Source organism: Ursus arctos, unplaced genomic scaffold (assembly GCF_023065955.2).
Source record: "Ursus arctos isolate Adak ecotype North America unplaced genomic scaffold, UrsArc2.0 scaffold_2, whole genome shotgun sequence".
NCBI classification, from domain to species: domain Eukaryota; kingdom Metazoa; phylum Chordata; class Mammalia; order Carnivora; family Ursidae; genus Ursus; species Ursus arctos.
In genome coordinates, this window is record NW_026622874.1 from 68,747,320 (window position 1) to 68,766,053 (window position 18,734).

The 18,734-nt window shown below is 45.4% G+C and overlaps 1 protein-coding gene across 7 annotated transcripts in view; it reads right to left on the reverse strand.

The window, feature by feature from the left end:
* Nucleotides 1-18,481, reverse strand: part of CREBBP (CREB binding protein) — a 121,921-nt gene extending 103,440 nt beyond the window's left edge. For 2 of the 7 annotated variants that reach the window (XM_026520444.4, XM_044391531.3), the window contains exon 1: nucleotides 18,160-18,481. In XM_026520444.4, the coding sequence (XP_026376229.1) occupies nucleotides 18,160-18,244 (85 nt within the window). In that variant the 5' untranslated portion in view covers nucleotides 18,245-18,481. Of the gene's footprint in view, nucleotides 1-623; nucleotides 18,135-18,159 lie in introns of those variants that run through there. The other 5 variants (XM_044391530.3, XM_044391529.3, XM_044391532.3 and 2 more) reach the window with 3 other exon arrangements.
* Nucleotides 18,482-18,734: the final 253 nt, after the last annotated feature.

The window sequence follows — 18,734 nt, forward strand, 5'->3', positions numbered from 1 at the left end:
CCTGATTGGCTCTTCCCAGTGTCTCGAAGCACTCCTCCCAAGAGAGGGCAGCTGGCTAGGACAAGAGCAGGTAAACCCAAATGAACAGTTAGAAAGTGTCAGAGTCCGGGTCCCCAACTCGTGTGGAACTGGAGCTGAGGAAGGAACAGGCACAGGTGAAGTGGAGCACATGCATTCAAATCCGGGCTCAATCAGCCAGGCCCGTGTCCTTGAACTGTTCACTGTCCGGATCTTACTCCCCCCAACCACGCAACAGGGACAATACTCCAGAGTTACATGATGAAAGTGGGACCAGGGCCCTCGATACCATCGATGCTGGTTATCTTACTCTATTCTTGCACACAAACTTTAAAATTCCTTACCTTTAAAAATTCACCCGCCATCCTCCCACTCTCAAATTTACCCGTTTGGTTTCTTCTTGATGGTTTACTGTAGTGCTACTCCGCACACACATGCGACTCTGACAGCTGTCACAGGTGGTACGTCTTGGTCTCAGTTTTGGTTTGTGCTGTTCTGCCACACTTTGTCCACCTCAACCACTTTTCTCACCCTCTTTCAGTCCAAACACATCTCACAGCTGTTTGGTTGTGGAAAGAACAAACCAATTCTGTTCACATCCTCACCTAGCAGTCCAACCATGTGTGCCCGTGTCCACAAGCAAATCCACAGGGAGGAGCGTCTTTGTAAGAAGACAAGATGGGCTGTGCAGGCTGTGCGGAGGGCCATCCCTGCTCATAGCACCTCTCCTCTTCTCCCTGTGACTGTTTCCACGCACATATTCTCTAGCTCACAAAACAGACAAAGGAGAGTGAAGAAGGAAAGCGAGGATGTTGCAACATACACGGTGAGGCTTTCTACACACCAAAGTGTCCCAACACACAGGTTGGGCAATACCAATCTGAATCACGGGAAGTTCCGAAGATTCAAGATTGAGCATCACCACTTCCAATCCCAGGTAGTTTCCCTTTCCTCCACCAAGTCACCAGCAGCTCCAGGAGGGAGCAGAGCTGAGGCTAAGTGAGATTCGTGGGACCCAGCTTTCTAGGGGCTCAGCCTTGGCAGGAAACACGCCCATCACACAGCACACACAGCCACCAGGAATTCTCTCTCTTCTGGGGCTCTCTGGCTGCCAACCCAGAGTCCGTCCCTTTCATTAAGCTGAGGTGGGAGAAAAGTAGCTACCTGTTTTCCAGTCTCTGTCACACTCATACAAGCTAGGGCACCCACTGCACAGAAGGTCTTCATCAAGCAAGATCACGGGGGATCACTTCTGGACTGCTCAGAGAAACCTCGCTCCAGGAAACAATCCCCTCTCAACACCGAAAGACAAGGCACCCTACGCATGTTCTAAGATCCATTCTTAGCCATCATTATCTGAAGTCTGCATTTCACCTTAAACAAGGGATGAACTACCATCAGGTACTCTGAAAAAAGCTCTCCATCTTACAAATCAAATACCAAGTAAGTGGCTGAATTCATCTACCCAGCCTGTAACATATGAAAGTGGTTTTGTTTGAAAAGAGTCTGTTCAAATGCAGCTAAGCAAATAAATCATCCTTACGTTTCCTAACGTCTCCTCTTTCCCTCATAATACTTTTTTTCCTTTGAATGGCAACTGGGACCCCAAATTCTCTGACGAGCAGAACTGATTTTTCTGTCCCAATGTGTACAAACTAGTTTATCAAATCTTGCATTGGCCAGAAGTAGGAACTCTTCTATACTTTGCAGACATAATGAGTGAGTCTAAAAATCATACTAATCAACTCTCAGTTATAACTCACAAGGCTGTAAGGACCATGAAAGAGGTATCAGGCTCTCCACAAATACCTCCACCCTAAATGAGTGAATGAATTCCAGAGAAGAGTGCCAAAGTTATAGGATACAAAATAACAATTTTAACACTTTACTAGTTTAGCTGAAGATATAAAGTAGTAATCTTAATATTTATTACTACTTTCGTAAAAACAGAAACAAAGAGAACAAAATTCAATAATGAATTCTCTTAAAATGCTTCCCTGTTCTAGTCATCCCTCTCTTTACACCCCCCTGCCCCTGCAGGGGACCAGTCAGGTTACTTCTATCTCTGGATACACCCCAGCATGCAGGCCCCTCCATCCTGTGGCTGCTGTGAAGATTAAATGGCCTAACACAGAATAGGAGAGATTAGCCTAAGAAACAAATCTGAGAGTAAGAGTTCAGGTACTGGCTTCTGTTCATGTTTCTCTACTCCCAAGCATGAAACCCCCTTCCCACAGATGCCTCCTCTTCCCCACCCATGCCCATTTCTCACTGCAACCTTCCTTCTCTGTGAAAAAAGTTGTTTTTGTTTTTCCTTCCATATTTTTTTTACACGTTCTTTGGTATTACTCGTACTATAACTGACTATTCAAATGCTTCTCTTAAATCTTAGAAAAGCTAGTAAGTACTTTTATTCAACAACCCTGGAAATTATTACAAAAAGAATTTTTAATTCCTAAGTAAAAACTGGATATAAAAATTAATCCAAAAAAGGGCAATGCATTCTAAAAAAGCTCACATCTGAAGAAGAGGAATCCACAGAATGGTAAACACTCTCACAGGGTTCTACTTCTTAGATGATCTGGAGACCATTCGAGACTTCCATGGTACATTTACCAATACATTACCAGTGAGACACTCAAAACACAGGAACCACAGCCTGGTCTCGATTCAGGTCCCTCTCTGTCACTTACTGCAACTACACCTCCTGACGTGTTTGCTCAGCTCTAAAACGGCATGAAAACGGGAGCTGCCTCTAGGCTCACCGAGGAAAGAATGAAATCGTATTGTGTGTACATAGTACTTAGCCTGGCATGCAGTAAGAACTCAATACGTATCAGTCACTATGCATCACAGCACCATCTTTCAAGGTTGCTATGAGGGCTGACTGATACATGCCCATCAAGGACTGGGCACCCCGGTACAGGGTTCATGCTCAGTGACTGTCACTTCTCTAAGGTAAAGTCCTAATAATTTGTGACAATGCTAGTAGAAGTAAAGCTTACTCTGCTTTGAAAATTCGTGGGGATTGTGCAAATAAATAATGGGATAACTCTTCAGCAATGCAGAATTAAAACATTTTTAAAAGGAAAAGAGGGGCGCCTTGGTGGTTCAGTCAGTTTGGCATCTGCCTTTGGCTCAGGTCATGATCCTGGGGTCCTGCGATCAATCCCCACGTCATCGGGCTCCCTGCTCACTGGGGAGTCTGCCTGTCCCTCTCCCTCTGCTGCTCCCCCTGCTTGTGCTCTCTTGCTTGCTGCCTCACTCTCTCTCAAATAAATAAAAATCTTAAAGAAAAGAATACTGTTTCCTTAGCATTTAGGCCATTACAAATAATTTTTTTTTGCAGAGGGAGAGGGACAAAGGGAGAGGGAGTGAGAGAATCCCAAGCAGGCTTCATGCCCAGGGTGGAGCCCAACGTGGTCAGTTGGATCTCACAACTCCGAGATCATGACCTGAGCCGAAATCAAGAGCTGGACTCTCAACGACTGAGCCACCCAGGCACCCCACAAATAATTTTTATCTAGGCATTTAAATAAGTTCCCAAAAGACATCTAACTTTTTTTTTTTTTTTACAAAGACTATTAGGAAATAATTAAAGTAAACTCCTTCTTAAATCTTCTGTGATTCAAGCTTTTTATGCAGATACACTACCCCCTAATTAGTACAGAATAATGAGGTTTTACTTCATTCTGCACAGTGATCTTACACTGAACAAAAAGTCCCACCTCTCCTCAGAATCACTATCTGCTCAAGGGCCAGAGCGGCCTTGGCTGAGCAATCTGCCTCCTCTGGGGCCTTCCTATAGTGGGCACCCGTCCCCACTCTCAGGACTTCGCTCCGTGCAGGGCTAACTGGGCGTATCTGAGACTCAAATAACAGTCTGCCCCCCGGAGCATTATAGTCTAATTGAGGAAGACAGATCATGGGCACCAAGTCACAAACTGCAACTGCTGACACGGAGATACCGGACTTTACAAGCAGGCAGAACACGGGAGTGAACACAGGCAAGAAAGGCTTCAGATGAGAGGCAGACTCTGAGCAGATCTCTGGAAGGAAAACACACTGAGAAAGGAACGCTGTACATGAACAGGGATGGCAGAAGGGAGCTGAGCAGACGGAACAAGCTGGCCATGTTGCCTGTGGTGGGTTTCAACTCCAACATGGCTGGTTTCCCTCTGCAGGTATATGAATGGGATTCAGGAGGGATGAACCCCACCAGAACGCTTTAAATGAAGAAAGGCCTTCTTGGGGAAGAGCCATTGTTAATGTCCACTTAAATAACTGTTCATCATACAGAGTATATGACCAAAAAACAAAAAACGATAAAAACCCAAATTCTATTCTCTAAGTGTTGTGTTGAGAGTTACAAAGCAATTCAATTTATTAAGCCCAAATTTATAGCTAATTTACGGGACAAATATTCCCATTACCAAAGGATCCAACCAGGGGGACTCTTTTAGATGGAAACCTGCCCAGTAAGCACCTTTAAATATTTAAACACCATGAACTATATTGTCTGAAGTAAGGGGAAGGACAGTGGGTTATTGTAGTAGATGAAACTAACTGAAATAAACCTACGGTACCTTAGAAACTGTGATGTAAGTCAGAAGGGAAAAACCTGGTTTATAAAAATGCCTTCTATATAATTTTTCAAGAATAAGTCTACCCAAAAGGGACAAACTCTACTTTGTATCATCATTTACTATTAAAATATGAGCATTTCCTTTTCTCATTCATAAATGTATTTCATGCTTACTCTGCTTCAGAGATCAAGAAATCTTGCTTCCCTGAATGTTTGCTGTTTACCTTTCACTTAAGGAACCCGAGACAGTCCTGACTCCAAGTCCTGTCACCCTGGACCTGAATCACCAGAGTCCTGGAATCGCAGCCAGCCTCCTATCCTCACTCCATGCACTTACAAGCTCCAGGGCAGTGCCATTCCCAGACAGCTAGGACAATTTTAAGTTTCCTAAATGTGGTTTGCATGCTGTCTCCCTCAGCCTTGAAGGGTAGACATTTTGAAGCCTTCGTAAGACAAAGGTGGGACAGAAGATGCTGTCCCAGCAGCAAGCCACCACCAGACCAACCGTAATTCACTCAGCGGCCCCCAAATGGTAACCAGTGGTCTGGGGCAGAGGGAGCAGAAAGGGGTACACTGTTCACCACCACCATGGCTGAGGGGGCACCGAGACCCAGGTGAGATGCTGTGATCAGCTGCCGATCCACTCCGCAACTCCAAAGTCCTGGAGGAGGAGGAATGTTGGCAGCTGAGCTAGGATCCAACCTCTGCAGAAAGCAGGCCCCAGGTTGCCTCAGACTACTTGGCTACAGCGTGAGGAACAAGCAAGGGACGCCCAGAGATCAGGTCCTCTGGTCCAAATGCTGGGAGCTGTGGCTGGCAGGCAGCAACAGCGAGTGAGAAGAAAGGGGGAGGGCCGATGTCTGGACTTGTGGTGTCAGTGTACAGCATATAAAAGTGGGCTTATATGCAGACTACAGAAGCGCCCAACGGGAAGTGAATGCACTAAGTCCAAAAAGTACACCAACATCCAGACAACGAAGTATTATTCAGCACTCGAAAGAGATGAGCTATCAGGCCACAAAAAGGCACAGATGAACCTTAAATGCATATTACTAAGTGGAAGAAGCCAATCTGAAAAGGCTACAAACTGCGTGGTCCCAACTATTGGACATTCTGGAAAAGGCAAAACTACTGAGACAGTGAAAAGGTCAGTATCTTGGGGTGTGTGTGTGGGGGGGGGTGAAGGACAGGTGGAGTCCAGAGAGTTTTTAGGACAGGGAACAGATGGACATATGTCATGATACATTTGTCCAAACACAGAATGTACACTACCAAGAGTGAACCCTAAGGTAAACCCACCATCGTGTGTCCATGTAGGTTCATGAACTGTAACAAATACACTCTAGTGGGAGTGCCCTTAATGGGGAAAGGCTGTGCATGTGGGGACAGGGGGTATGTGTAAACTCCCCTCAATTTTACCATGAACCTGAAACTGCTCTTAAAAAAGTCTTAACGGGAAAAAACACCATAGAATTATAGATAAATCACAAGTGACTGAGAGGTAAGAAATGACAGAGAATCACCAGCTGAAGAATAACTTGAGTATCCGTCAACTAGACTATATTAATAAATAATATACCCCAAATACCCAGTGAGGTCTACGCTGCTTTTCAAGCTTTAAGAAGCTTTAAGAATCTACCAACATACAAGCACTTGGGAGGACAATTTGATAATATGATCAAAATTAAAATGCATATTCCTTTTAACTATTAATTCCCTTTTTAGGAATCTGTTCTACAGATATACACCTAACTGTGCAGGACTATTCATTAAAGCACTGTTCGTGCGAAAACAGGACTGGAAATAACCTAAACGTTCATCAGTGGGGAGCAGATTAAACCATTTATGGCACATCTCATATACTGGATACCAGCACTATGGAAAGCGATAGTGAAGCCGTCTGCATGCTGCTATGTACAGGTGTGCAACAATGTGTACAGTGTGCTACCTGCAGTAAGAAGAAAAGGCAGGAAGGGGGCAAGGAGCCAAGAACAGACAGCGTCTGCCTGAAGAGAGAAACCCTGGAGGGGCGGCAGAATCTACTCACAGCGATTACCTGGGGGCATTAGGTGGAGGGAGGGAGGCAGGCTTTCACTCTACAGCTTTGTGTCCGCCTCTAATTTTTGAAGCCCGTGAATGAACGACTCATTCACATAATTAAGGAAACTGATTTTTTTTAAAGGCAGTCCTGGGGTGTCCAGGCCCAGGTGATGAGCTTCACTCAGCCCGGATGGTAACACCTGGAACACTTCCAGTTGGGAATGTTTACAGTTTGAAGATGAAATCTGAAACGGGCTCAGTATTAGTTTAAAATAGTTTTAGTGTTCACATGAGCTTAAAAGGCAGGAAAAGAAAAAGTACTTTAAAGAAGGACTTTTCAAAAACTACTATTTTTTTCCTAAAGGAATATGACAATCTACAACATTTTGTACCCAATGTAACAGTGAGGTTAAGTGTTGCCGACATTGGGGAAGCGGACAGTGGTCCGAAGCACTCAAATGTTAGGTGGCTGTCAGGTTCCGAGGTTCCAGCACATCGGGGGAGAAACCTCTAATTGAAAGGATTCTGTTCGAACACTGGACATCCCACTAAAACACAATCACATTCTCCTATCTTCGGACAGCGTCTCAAAGTTAATTTACACTTGTTCAAATCATTCTTGCTAGAGGCCTAGGGTTTTGCAACAGAACTAACCAAAACTCCACTTGTCACCATTTAATAGATTCTTCTGACCACAAAAACTAACATGGTTTTGCTTTGGATTTAATTTACTCTTTCACTAGTTTTGTGATGAAAGTCCGATGTTTATGGATTTTTTAAAAAGCATTTTAAAGCACTTTAATATAAAGTGTAAAGTACAGAGCCCCCCAAAACACCTTCAGTCCCCCACCACCAAGAAAAACAATTTCTAGAGATTTTCTTCTGGAAACCTATGTACACACACTTTTTACTCCTAAGAAGGACCTAATTATCAAGTATGTTTTCCATCCTTTTTAAATTTAATAAGCCTCAGACTTCTCTTCCTTTTGAAGGGAAGATCACTTTCGCTTCTCTGAACGGCCACGGCAGGGGACTCAGCCACTCCTCTTCTGAAGGACTTTTGGTCACCTTAGTGTTTTGCAATCTCTAGGTCAATTAACTAAATTAATGAAAAGGTCTGGAGTTAATGTGAACATTCTTAGAAGTCCTAACAAACAAGACACTGATTTTTACTTTATCTGCTTGGTATACAAGTAGGTTGTTAAGCTAGAGATATTTGTGTATCATTAATTAATAAGGTGAGTAATAAAAACCTCTGGTTTTAGGAATCTCTTCCAGAAACTAGGGAACTATAAACAGAGCTTTGGTGTGAGCTCGTTGCATGATGTTCAACATGATGACAGTAACAAAATCTCCAACAGTCTTCAAGGTGACATGAAATTAATTTTTTTGAAACTTCAATTCTTCCTATAGTACAGTGAAAACATTAAAATCATTTTGTGTTAAGTACAGGACCAAAATATTTTACCATAAAAAAAAGGATTTTTAGAATGAAGCCTGCTATTCAAATATTAGTATTTGCAGCACCTCTCGGACATTTACCTGTCAGGAGTGCACTTACAGTGGGACCAACATGTATGCTGTGCCACTCTGGCAGGAAAAAGCAAGAGAGGGCATGCACCTCCACCCCCACAGCTCGCTCTAGAAGGGCATAAAAGAAGTGGCTAGTGCAGGCCGCCTCTGGGGAGGAGGCCTGGGGGCTCCAGAAGCAGGAGAGGGAGGCCCTTTCCTAAACCTTCTTTCATGCTGTTTGCAAGTTTGAGCCCTCTGAATATGTTACCCATACTCTCAAAACAATTTTTAAAAAAGCTTTTGAAAGAAAATTATGTTTGTATAAAAAATTCCTAACAACTTAAATAAGTACACGAGTTCTGATTCATGGGGCTTTTCCTCACACACACAGAGCTTGGGGGAAGAGAAGGCAGCTGTCAACTCTCCCAGCAGATAGGAACATGGATGGAAAAATACACCCTGGGAAAAGCTGATCTAGATTTCTGGAGAACAAATCACAGTTGCTTCCTCCAATTACCCTGGACACAATGGGTTTCTAAAACTTTTTACTGTTTTTCAAACCCTAAGAGGATGATCTGGACTCCCTGGTTTGACACCAGAAGCTCTCCACAGCCTACCTTGCCTTTAGGTGCCCAGACTGACTCCCCCTAATAGTCCTTCCTCTAAGAAGTTTCCATGACCTCCAGCCTTGAAGCTTCCCGTCGCAGCAGTGATCTCAGTATGCGGTGGGACAGGCACTGGTGGATCTGCTGGATTGCCTGCTCACACCACACAGCTCCATCCAAGAGGACGGAACCAGCACTGGGATCACCAGAGCCTAGCAGTATCCCACATGTAGTAAGAACATATCACTGATTCGAGTGACACAACCATTTAAATCTTTGTTGAACAAAAGAATGAAGTGGTGCAGGTGACACTGGCCCAGGCCCACCCAACACCCAGAGCAGGACCACCCTGGCAGTCTCTGCCTCTCAGAAGCAAGACCACGTGGCCTCTAAAGGGTAGCCTGGTGAGGATAAACCGAAAATAAAACTGGCTTCTGCAAAAACTGTTACATGCTCAGGACTCTACTTCCAGACCTTCATGATGGCTATTTACACCGTTCTCTACACCTGAACAGTCCTTTCCACGCCCATCTCCTGTCACCTGCAGGTCTCCATGAAAATGTCACCTCTCCCAGAAGGCCTTCCAAGACCTCTCCCCTCCAAGGTACTTGGCCACACTGAACCAGAGCCGCCTCCCACGAAGGCAGACACTGGACTCGTGTCACACGCTATCTCCAGGGCTGACACCACAGTGTAACGAGTATTTTCTAAATGGGTAAAAAGTCCCACATCTAAAGCAACAAACACTTTTTAAAGTGTCTTTAGAAGATGGTCCCTTGGAAGAAACTTTGTCCTCTAGGTCATAAATATCTTAACACTATGAAGAAATGACATAAGTAAATGCACTCAGGGCTGTGCTGTACAATACAGCAGCCACTAGCCACCTGCCGCTGTTGACATGTACATTTAATTAAAATGAAATAAAATTTGAAATTTAGTTCCTGAATCACATTAGTAACAGGCTGCTGGTGATTCCAGTACTGGGCAGTGCAGCTAGAGAACATGGCACCATCACACAAAGATCTACTGGACAGTGCTCGCTCAGATTACCACCAGAACACGGGCATTTCAAACAAAGGAAATGTCCCAATCCAGTCTCTTACTGTGGAGAAGAATCAGTTTTTCCTTACACTTTCAAAGACTGAGAAAGTCACCAGTGCAAGCTAAAATAGCTAATTATCTCCCAATAATTCAAACGATTCTCTTATAGATTTTTAAAGAGAAGTTCAACCCTGGGCAGACTGTGCTCTTCTTCAAACAGAACTCAACCCCATTATCAGTAGAGGCACAATAAAAACAGCACAGAAAATCTATCAGTACTTCATGCCTTTTTGTCATTTTCAGTGAAAGTTGTTTACTGAATAAAATTAAGTAAGATTTAATGTAAGGACACCCACAAATTAGGAGGAAAAGCTCTTTGTCCACCATAGGACAGTTTTCACCAGCAAAACCCACAAATCACCACACCCAAAATATCTAGGAGAATGGAAAGCAGTAAACTCCATTGAAACAGCTTCCAGGACAGAATCTGTAGCAGAGAAAACCCCCCACAATACAGCAAAAAGCTCACTCTGCCCCTTTCTAGAGCAGTGGCAGCTGAACCTAGGGAGAAAGTGAACTTCACCGACAATTCTTTAATCCAATCAACCTGACTAAACTGGACAATGGTCCCAAGGCCATTTCTCCCCTAATTCCGTTGTAGAAAAAGACTGTTTCTATGATTTCTCCATACTTGCTTTTCTCTTTTCACTACGTCCTAACCTAAATCAGCAACTTGTTGAAAAACAATTCCTTCTAGACTTCACTTTTCCAATAAAGAATAGTTTTTACCTTCAAACACAGATTGTGTAAAGTGTGTCAAACTATCACCCAGTTTGTAGGATTCCTGAATCTCGGCTTCTAATTCATTCTTTTGCAAGCTGGTAGAAAGGACACTCACACTAGCCCTGGTGCAGGCAGAGAACTAGGCAAGGGTGGCATCTTCCCATTTATTCAGCGAGAAACTCCTGTGGATCTGTTTCTGGGTCAGACTCCTCACCTCCATCATCTCAATCCCCACCAGCCCACGAGGAAGGGCACGACTAATGTTTTCCCGCACAATTAAAGACCAGTAACAGCTGCTGCAACCTGCTACATACCAGGAACCACAGCAGCCCAACATACAAAGCGAGTCAAGGTGAAAATGGAAAAAGGGATTTTTTTCCCCCTGGAGAAAAAGATCACCACCCTCACTTACCCAAGCTCAAATGTAAAGTCACTGGCCCAAGTCACAGAACTGACAAGCTGAGAGCCGAGATTCAGCGTCCACTCCGAGCAGAGGCCAGGTCTCCTTCCTTACTACCGCGCTGCCCGCCTCCCAGTAAAAAAAGCTCTGACATTTCCTTCAACTCTGAGTCATGGTTAGAAGGTTCTACTTTTAATCAGGTGACAAATACTCAAAATATTTTAATCCAAAGGAATTGGGTCAAGCTTTTATAGCCCGTAATTGTCAAAGTAAACCCTAATTATTTGTAAATTTCTATAGTTCCGAGTGTCATCATTCGGTTTGTAATCAAGTACCAAATTCTCCTTTATTTAAATACTGCACAAGCCTCTCATAACAAAGAGATTTTTTTGTTTTTTGGGTTTTTTTTTTTTTTTTTTTTTTTGCTATTTCATTGGTTATTCTAACTATAAAGTTAAAACATGTATAAATGGTACAGTTTTGGTTAAGAAAATCCAAAATATTTGGGTGGTAGTGCAAAGGGAAGCTTTTGAAATAATGAAACGAATCTGCTTCACAGCAGAACTGTTCAACCCCATTAAACAGCTTACCACTGTTAAGAACCTCCTACTGTCTGTGCTGTGGTACAGGTGCATTAGAAAGACTGGCAAATTAAGAGATTCTCAAACAGTAGCAGATGGGACACCTAGAAACGGGAAAGTCAGATATAATCAGGTGAAATTTTTTTCACCATTAGATTTTTAGTATTCTTAGTGATGGTTCTACTAAACATTCCTTTGATTAATGGAAATGAAACATGGGGGAAAATGTCACATGGGATGATGTCTTTCTAAGGGGAAGGTTTAAAAAGAAAGGAATTCAACTTTTAGACATAGAGCTCAGAGATAGTCTTGCTTCCCAAATTTAGAACCAGAAACACCCTGAAGGCAGTTTTTCAAGGTCAGCAACAGTCATTCCCTATAGTGTCTAAAATCCTGGGGGGAAAAGGAGTCACTTCTGCTTACTTGCGTCTTTCCTGCTCCCATTCCCTACGTCTAAAGAGCTCTCCTACAAATCTGAGTGATTCACGGGTTGTCAAGTCCGGGCTGGAGCTGGGCAACCTCTGCCCCACTCCCACAGGACCCTGAATATGGCTCCATCTCAGCACTCCCGACAGCGGAGCACAGCCCCCACGGAAAGTCGAATGTGCAAAAGCCCCCCAACGGGCACTGCCCCCAAAGGCTTAGATTTGTCAGTGATGTGCTGCAATGTGAGAATTTTCCTGAAAGTGAAGTTTTTTAAGACTGAGCTGGACAAGTGTGGTATCCCTCCCCCAGTTAATGCAGGAGCCATGGACAACCACGCCAGCCCTGAGATGCCCATCGAACGTAGGATGGCATTTCTAAGGAGGGATGCACGACTAGGCAAAGGCCTCAGAGGGGGCTAGGGAACAGCAGGCACATGTGCTGAAAACCAGAGGGGATGGCCGGGAGTTTGAGAGCTTAGGAGAGACTGTCTGGGACAACTAGAGGACTTCAATGCAAGCCAGGGGCCACAGATCATACCCGCAGGTCGTACGCGATGACACTCATGGAAACGAAACGGCTATGAGTGGCCAGAGTGCTTTTCTCAACATCACAGAAGGCATGGACCCTGCAGGCTTCCCTGGCTGCCTGGTGCCTCATTCTGGCTCAGCAGGGGAGGTGCAGGCTGCACCAGAGTACGGAAGTGGGGAGGGCCCACCAGGCTACTCCTGATGCTTCCCTCAGCCAAGACTACCTTGTCTGTCCCCAGGCTCTCTCAGGGCCCCCAGGCTACTCCCCACCTGGACATCCAGCTTCTGCATACAGGGACATTCAGTGAGCAGCACGTGAATAAATGAAGCCCTCTCCAACTGCCCTGACTCAAGCATTCTGGCACTGGATAGCATTTTGTATTCTTGAGTTTTGCCTCCAAGTTTTACTTTGTCAACACAGTTCGAAGCTACTCAGAGCCATTGGTAAGATTCCTCTGTATACTGCTACTTACTACCTAACAGGCCCTCAGACTGAATTGTTAGATACGCAGTAAAGAACCAGAATCACCTATTCACTTGCAGCTGAAACAGTCCATGAAATGCGCTTCAAGTTAGTTAAGAATCTTCAGAACACACTGCACCACTTAAGTTTTTGCAATTTTAAAATTTCATGGTCCCCCTGTTCCTATGACAAAGACATATAATTGAAAATGGAGACAAAAATCAATAGTCTTGACTACAGAATTCTTGGCTATATCCCCAGTGGGTGTTACACCACAACAGACCTGCCTGCTCGTGGGCCTGCATGGACGCATGTGCACGGCTGCTGTCACTGAAAGATCCGCCAACAAACAGGTCTCTGGTCCAAGGAGCCGGGACGACGGAGCACATTTATTTTTAGGAAGAGAAAACCAAGGAACTTCAGAGCACGATGCCACATTACATCAGGGTCCCACACTGTGGCCTAAGGGCCAACTCCTGGCTCTGAAAGAAGTTACTAGTTTACTGGCACACATCCGCGCCCACTTGTGTACTTACGTCCAGGGCTGTTTCCACGCTGAAATGGCAGTGTTCAGTAGCTATGACAGAGACCATATGGCCTGCAAAGCCAAAAATATGACCTCTGGCCCTTTACAGAAAGTCTGTCGTCCCTTGTATTACATAAAAAAAGGTTTGGGAATGGTGCAAACTACAGCCCGCCTCCCCGAGCTCAGAGCTAGGGCCCTGGGAAGGCCTTGCAGTAAAGCTCCTCAGCTATTCCCAGCCTTATGTGAGCATAAAACCTTTTCTAAGAAACGCTTCTTTGCACACATTCTAGTTTTCTTGGAATATACTCAAAATGCTGGCTTGAATTAAGATGGAAGAGGTGATGTCCTGACGAATGGCACCCAAGAACTAAACTGGCTTAATGCAAGCTTTGCTCATCTTGAACAGCTCACAATAAGGTACATTTCATCCTAACCAAGGACGGCATACTTTGGCAAAATCATTTTTAACTCTTCTGTTTTCAAACACACTAAGTAAAAATAAAACCAGCACTAACGTGTCCCAAGTAATCACATACTTTGTCACAGAGCCGCAGTTGCACTAGTTAGAAACTGTAAAAACAGCTACTGGTCTACACACAACCTCCTCGGTCCCTTTACAAGTTGTTTCCGTAAGGTTTAGGAGTTACAGGATCATACTCGAATGTCAAACAGTAGTGATTCTCTGTGATCTGCTGTCCTGTGAGGCACCCTGATGGGGTTCGTACTTACCCATCATCATCCCTGAGCAACTTCAACAGAGCCTTAGTTATCCAAAAGTGCCTACTTTTCCAACACGCGTAAAGGTAAAGCAAAGTTGTGAAAAGCCCTGGCCCTAGAAGTCGCTACAAAAGTTTACGTTTCCTACTTAGCCAGAACACAATGAAAAGATGAAAAAACTTGACTGGTGCTCAATTTTCCTGCCATCTGCAGGAAGGTGAGACCAAACTACTGCACCAGAACCAGAGGAAAGAGGGAGCCCACGCCCTGCTTCCCCCCAGGGCTGGTGGCAGACTCCCCCCCAGAAATTTACTTCACCTGCAGGAGTTACCCTATGAAACTTGCCAAGTACCGCAAGCTCCTAAATTCATGATTCGAGCAAATTCCATGTTTATGGACATAGATTTGTAAAATGAATACACACAATTATTTACTTTAATCATCTAGGCTTGGTTCTGGTTTTTGGCCCTTTATGTTACTTTGAGCAGATCACCTCTCTCAAGTCTGGTTCCTCACCTCGAATCGGCAGGAAGAGTGTCTTCCCGTCCTACCTCACAGGATGCTGTGAGGACCAAGCTGAGGGAATGGGGAGAAAAGCGCTCTGATAAGTAAAGCACGACACACACATAACAGATCATCATTTTGTTGTGAAAGGTATTTTGGTTGGTAAGTGTATTTACCCCAAACTTTCTTTAAATATGGTTTCCTATGGCATTTAAAGGGATTCATGTCATAAAGCATAATCACGACTACTTAGGGACACTTAAACAGGATAGAATGAAACAGATCTGTGTTCAATTTTTAGAAGACAGTCTTTAAAAACTTTTAACTAAATAGTCTATTTGTCGTATGTAAATCTGGCTTCAATAAAGCTGACCAAAAAAAAAGTCTACTGCTTGCCTGGATATTTACTTCTCCTTCTCTTTTAAATCATGAATCCCTGCTATTGAAAAACACTAATATACTGTTTTAATCTGAACATATTAAATAAAGAAGTTTCCAAAACACACAATTAACTATATACTGGAAACACACAGTCCTACCTCTTATAATGGGTGCCAAGTGAAGACCACTGCATTTGTGAGAAAGCATTTAAGCCTTCGATGTAAAACAAGAAAATGTTACTTCAACAACACTGCATGACGTTAAATCCAGGGCCACTCCAGAGCTGAGGTTTGGGTGAGGTCAGAAGTACTATTTTTCCTTCTTCCTCTTGCTACCTTTCTTTGGGGCACATTCTCTAGTTCCACATCCCCTCTCCATGCTCTCCTCAGAAGCCTTCCCAGCCTCTCCTGTCATCAGTGGCAATGACATTTATCACTCAGAGATGCCACCTTACCTCACTGGCATGCTTTATGCACGTCCACACCATCCCCCTCCCCCAACAGACTGCAAGTGCCCTGCGGGGAGCACCCTGGGGCTTGTAAGCTCCCCAATGTCAGGAGTACTGTTCTCTTCACCCAATGTCAGCCCCCCAGACTCACGAAACAGACACCGATGGCTCCCCAGTCCAGTCCCCACAAACATTTACTGTGTGGTGGCCGTCCAAATCACTCTTGTTTCTCAGGCCACCGGGCCTCCTCCTGCTCCTAACCCCTCAGCTCTTCCCATGCACAGAGCTCCCATCACTCAAATTTTATCACAGAAACAGGAAACACACCTGGCCCAATTTTCTCCTGGGAGCCTCAAAAACATCCCCTCACTAAAATGAGGTTGAGTCTCCCTACTTTCCCATCTAACCCAATGCCCTCACTCCTTTGATTCTAGTGATACAATTCCTTTAGTCCTTTATTTGCTTAATATATATCCTTAAAGTCTCTGTCTCAGACTAGTAGTTATGAGAGACAAGGTTATAGATCCCTTCCTTGGCCCCCACGCTAATAGACCCTTGCCTGATAACGTGACGAAAGTGTAATTGAGGGAAGTCGACAAAAGTATGATCATGAATTTAATTCTTTAAATGATTTAAACTGGAGCTATTAAAAACTTTTTTTGTTCCACATTTGGAAAAGAGCAAGCCCTCATGCCTTGGGAGGATCAACGCTGGAAAAGAAGGGGGAAAAAGTGGCCAAGAGGGAAAAATCTTTTCAGATAAACTTTGTTGTGATTTAGCAGTGCATCAAGTAAATATGTGACCATCCAATCACAGAACTACCCAAAAAGGCCATTTTCTGGGCTCCATCTTGGAAACAGCTGAATGTATATAGTTGGACAAGCCTATCCATTAAGTCTTGTGTTAGTAATTTATCCCTCTATAGAAAACACAATCTGTAATACACTCCTTCAACAACAGCAAAACTGCAAAACCATTCAAAAAGTTACCAGTTTCAGAAGACAAGCTTCAAAGCTGAACTTGCCTGGTATGATCTACGTTTCCTATGATTAAAGACTTTTCACTCAAACGTAGCAAGATTAATGAAGCAAAGGAGATCTGCTCTGCAGTAAAAGGGCATTTAAATCAGAGCTGTTTCCACATTTCTTACTTCAGACACGTTGACTTGACAACATAAACATCACACTCAACTCTTTACCAACTAAAAAAAAAAAGTATTAGCGACTTTAATGTCCCATGAAACTTATTTACCTCTCCCCCTCCACCACTGAACAAATTTTATTTAAACTAGACAAGAATCTCCTTTGGCGGATTTTTTTAAATCGTTTCTCTCACACCTACATTAATATTCTAGGAACTGGATTAAAACTGAAGCCGCAAAATTCAAGTAGTTTTGTTTCAAAAGGAGAAATAAATTTTTTAGACCATTAGTAGAAATATGCCAGTGGCCACAGAAATATTTGCACAAGCTGAACAGCTGTGTCTACTGCAAATCTGAAGGCATTGCTGCAGCAAAATAATTCAATTTGGACCCATTCATTATAAACTGATTTTCAGATGCTGCTACTGCAAGACTGTACTGGAGAAATGCAGGCTGCGCTGGAGAAAGAATTGTTCGCAGCAGCGCACAAGTTTTTACTGCAAAGAAGAGCTCTGAAAGAGGAAATACAACTCCATCATAATGCTACCATGAACCAGCCCAGAAGAGCCCAGAGTATTAAATAAAAAGAAACTAAAATACTTCTTAAGCAACTGATGGGATTACCTCAGAAAGTTTTCAGGGATGCTGTTTCAAAGAATGTTTTATTTAATACCATGCTAAAAAAAATGGGGGGGGGCAAAAATTGCAATTCCTACATTCCTTAACATAATTTTTAAAAATACATCTACACTGTAAAAGCCACACCAGCTCAAGTGGAGATTGTAGCCCGAAAGGATCTGCTATCTAACTTTCTTTTAAGGTTATGCCTCTGAAATTAAACACATCACAGCAACTTTGATGGCATCTTGCTAACCAAGTTTGGGCTGGTGAAAAGGCAACGACTGAAGTGACCAAACAACGAGAGTTTTCAAGATAACTGCTAAGCATTTTCCCAAGGAGCACATTCCAAGAAACTTCCCAAGTCCTAACTCCCAGGCCGGCTGCTCTGCGAGTGTCTTCTGGTCGCAGCGCTGCGATTTGCGCTACTAGCTCAGAAAACACTTTGGGTCCCCCCCCTTCGCTGCACTTTTCCCTTCCCTAACCGTGAAACCTACCCTCTGCTGTCATCCGTCCAGGCAGCCCCGCGTGTGCGGACGCACGGCGGCACAGGGAGGCGCGTGGAATCCCCACCAAGACTAGCACGCTCCACTTTACTTTTCCTCCCCGCCAAGTACCGCTCGCTTTCGGCGCGCGGAGGGCTCCCCAACTCCGGGGCCAGCCATGAGCGCCGGAGCAGGGCCGGCCCCCGCTCGGGGCCCCGGCGCACTCTGGCCACAAACTTCCCCTCGGCCAGCCCGGCGGGGTCCCGGGAAGCGGCTGCGCGGGCCTGCACCTCGGGGAGGGTCTCCCTGGCGCTCACCTGCGGGTGGGGCCCCCGCCCCCCGCCCGGCCCCCCCTCACCTGTGCTGTCATTCGCCGAGAAGCCGGGCGAGCTGAGTTTGGCTCGTTTGGGGTTGGGCGGTCCGTCCAGCAAGTTCTCGGCCATTTTCACCTGCTCGCGGAAACAGCCCCGAGAGCGGGCAGCCGGGCCGGCAAGGGCTCCGGGGCGGTGGTCGGCGCCTGCCCCGGCCGACTGCGAGGGGAGAGGAGCGAGCGCGAGCCGCGAGCCGCGAGCGAGCGCAGAGGGAGAGGGAGGGCGCAGGCCGGGTGGGGGAGGCGGCGGCCAAATCTCAGCCACAGCAACAGCGCCCCGCAGCGCTCACCGCCCGCCCCCGGCCGCCGCCGCCGCCGCCGCCGCCGGCCGCGGCCCCCTCATCCCCTGCCCGCCTCCCGAGCGCGACACTCCGCGGCGGGGGCGCCCCGGCGGCCCGGCCGCCCCCCCGGGCCCGGCTGGCAGCGACGGCGCCCGGCCGGGCGGCTCAGGCAGTCCCCGGGAACATGGTGCCGCCGCCGCCGCGCCGCCGCCGCCTCGCTCTCCCCCCCCCCGCGCCCCACTTAATTAATTCGCTCGCGGCCCGACGACCGGGGGGCTCCGG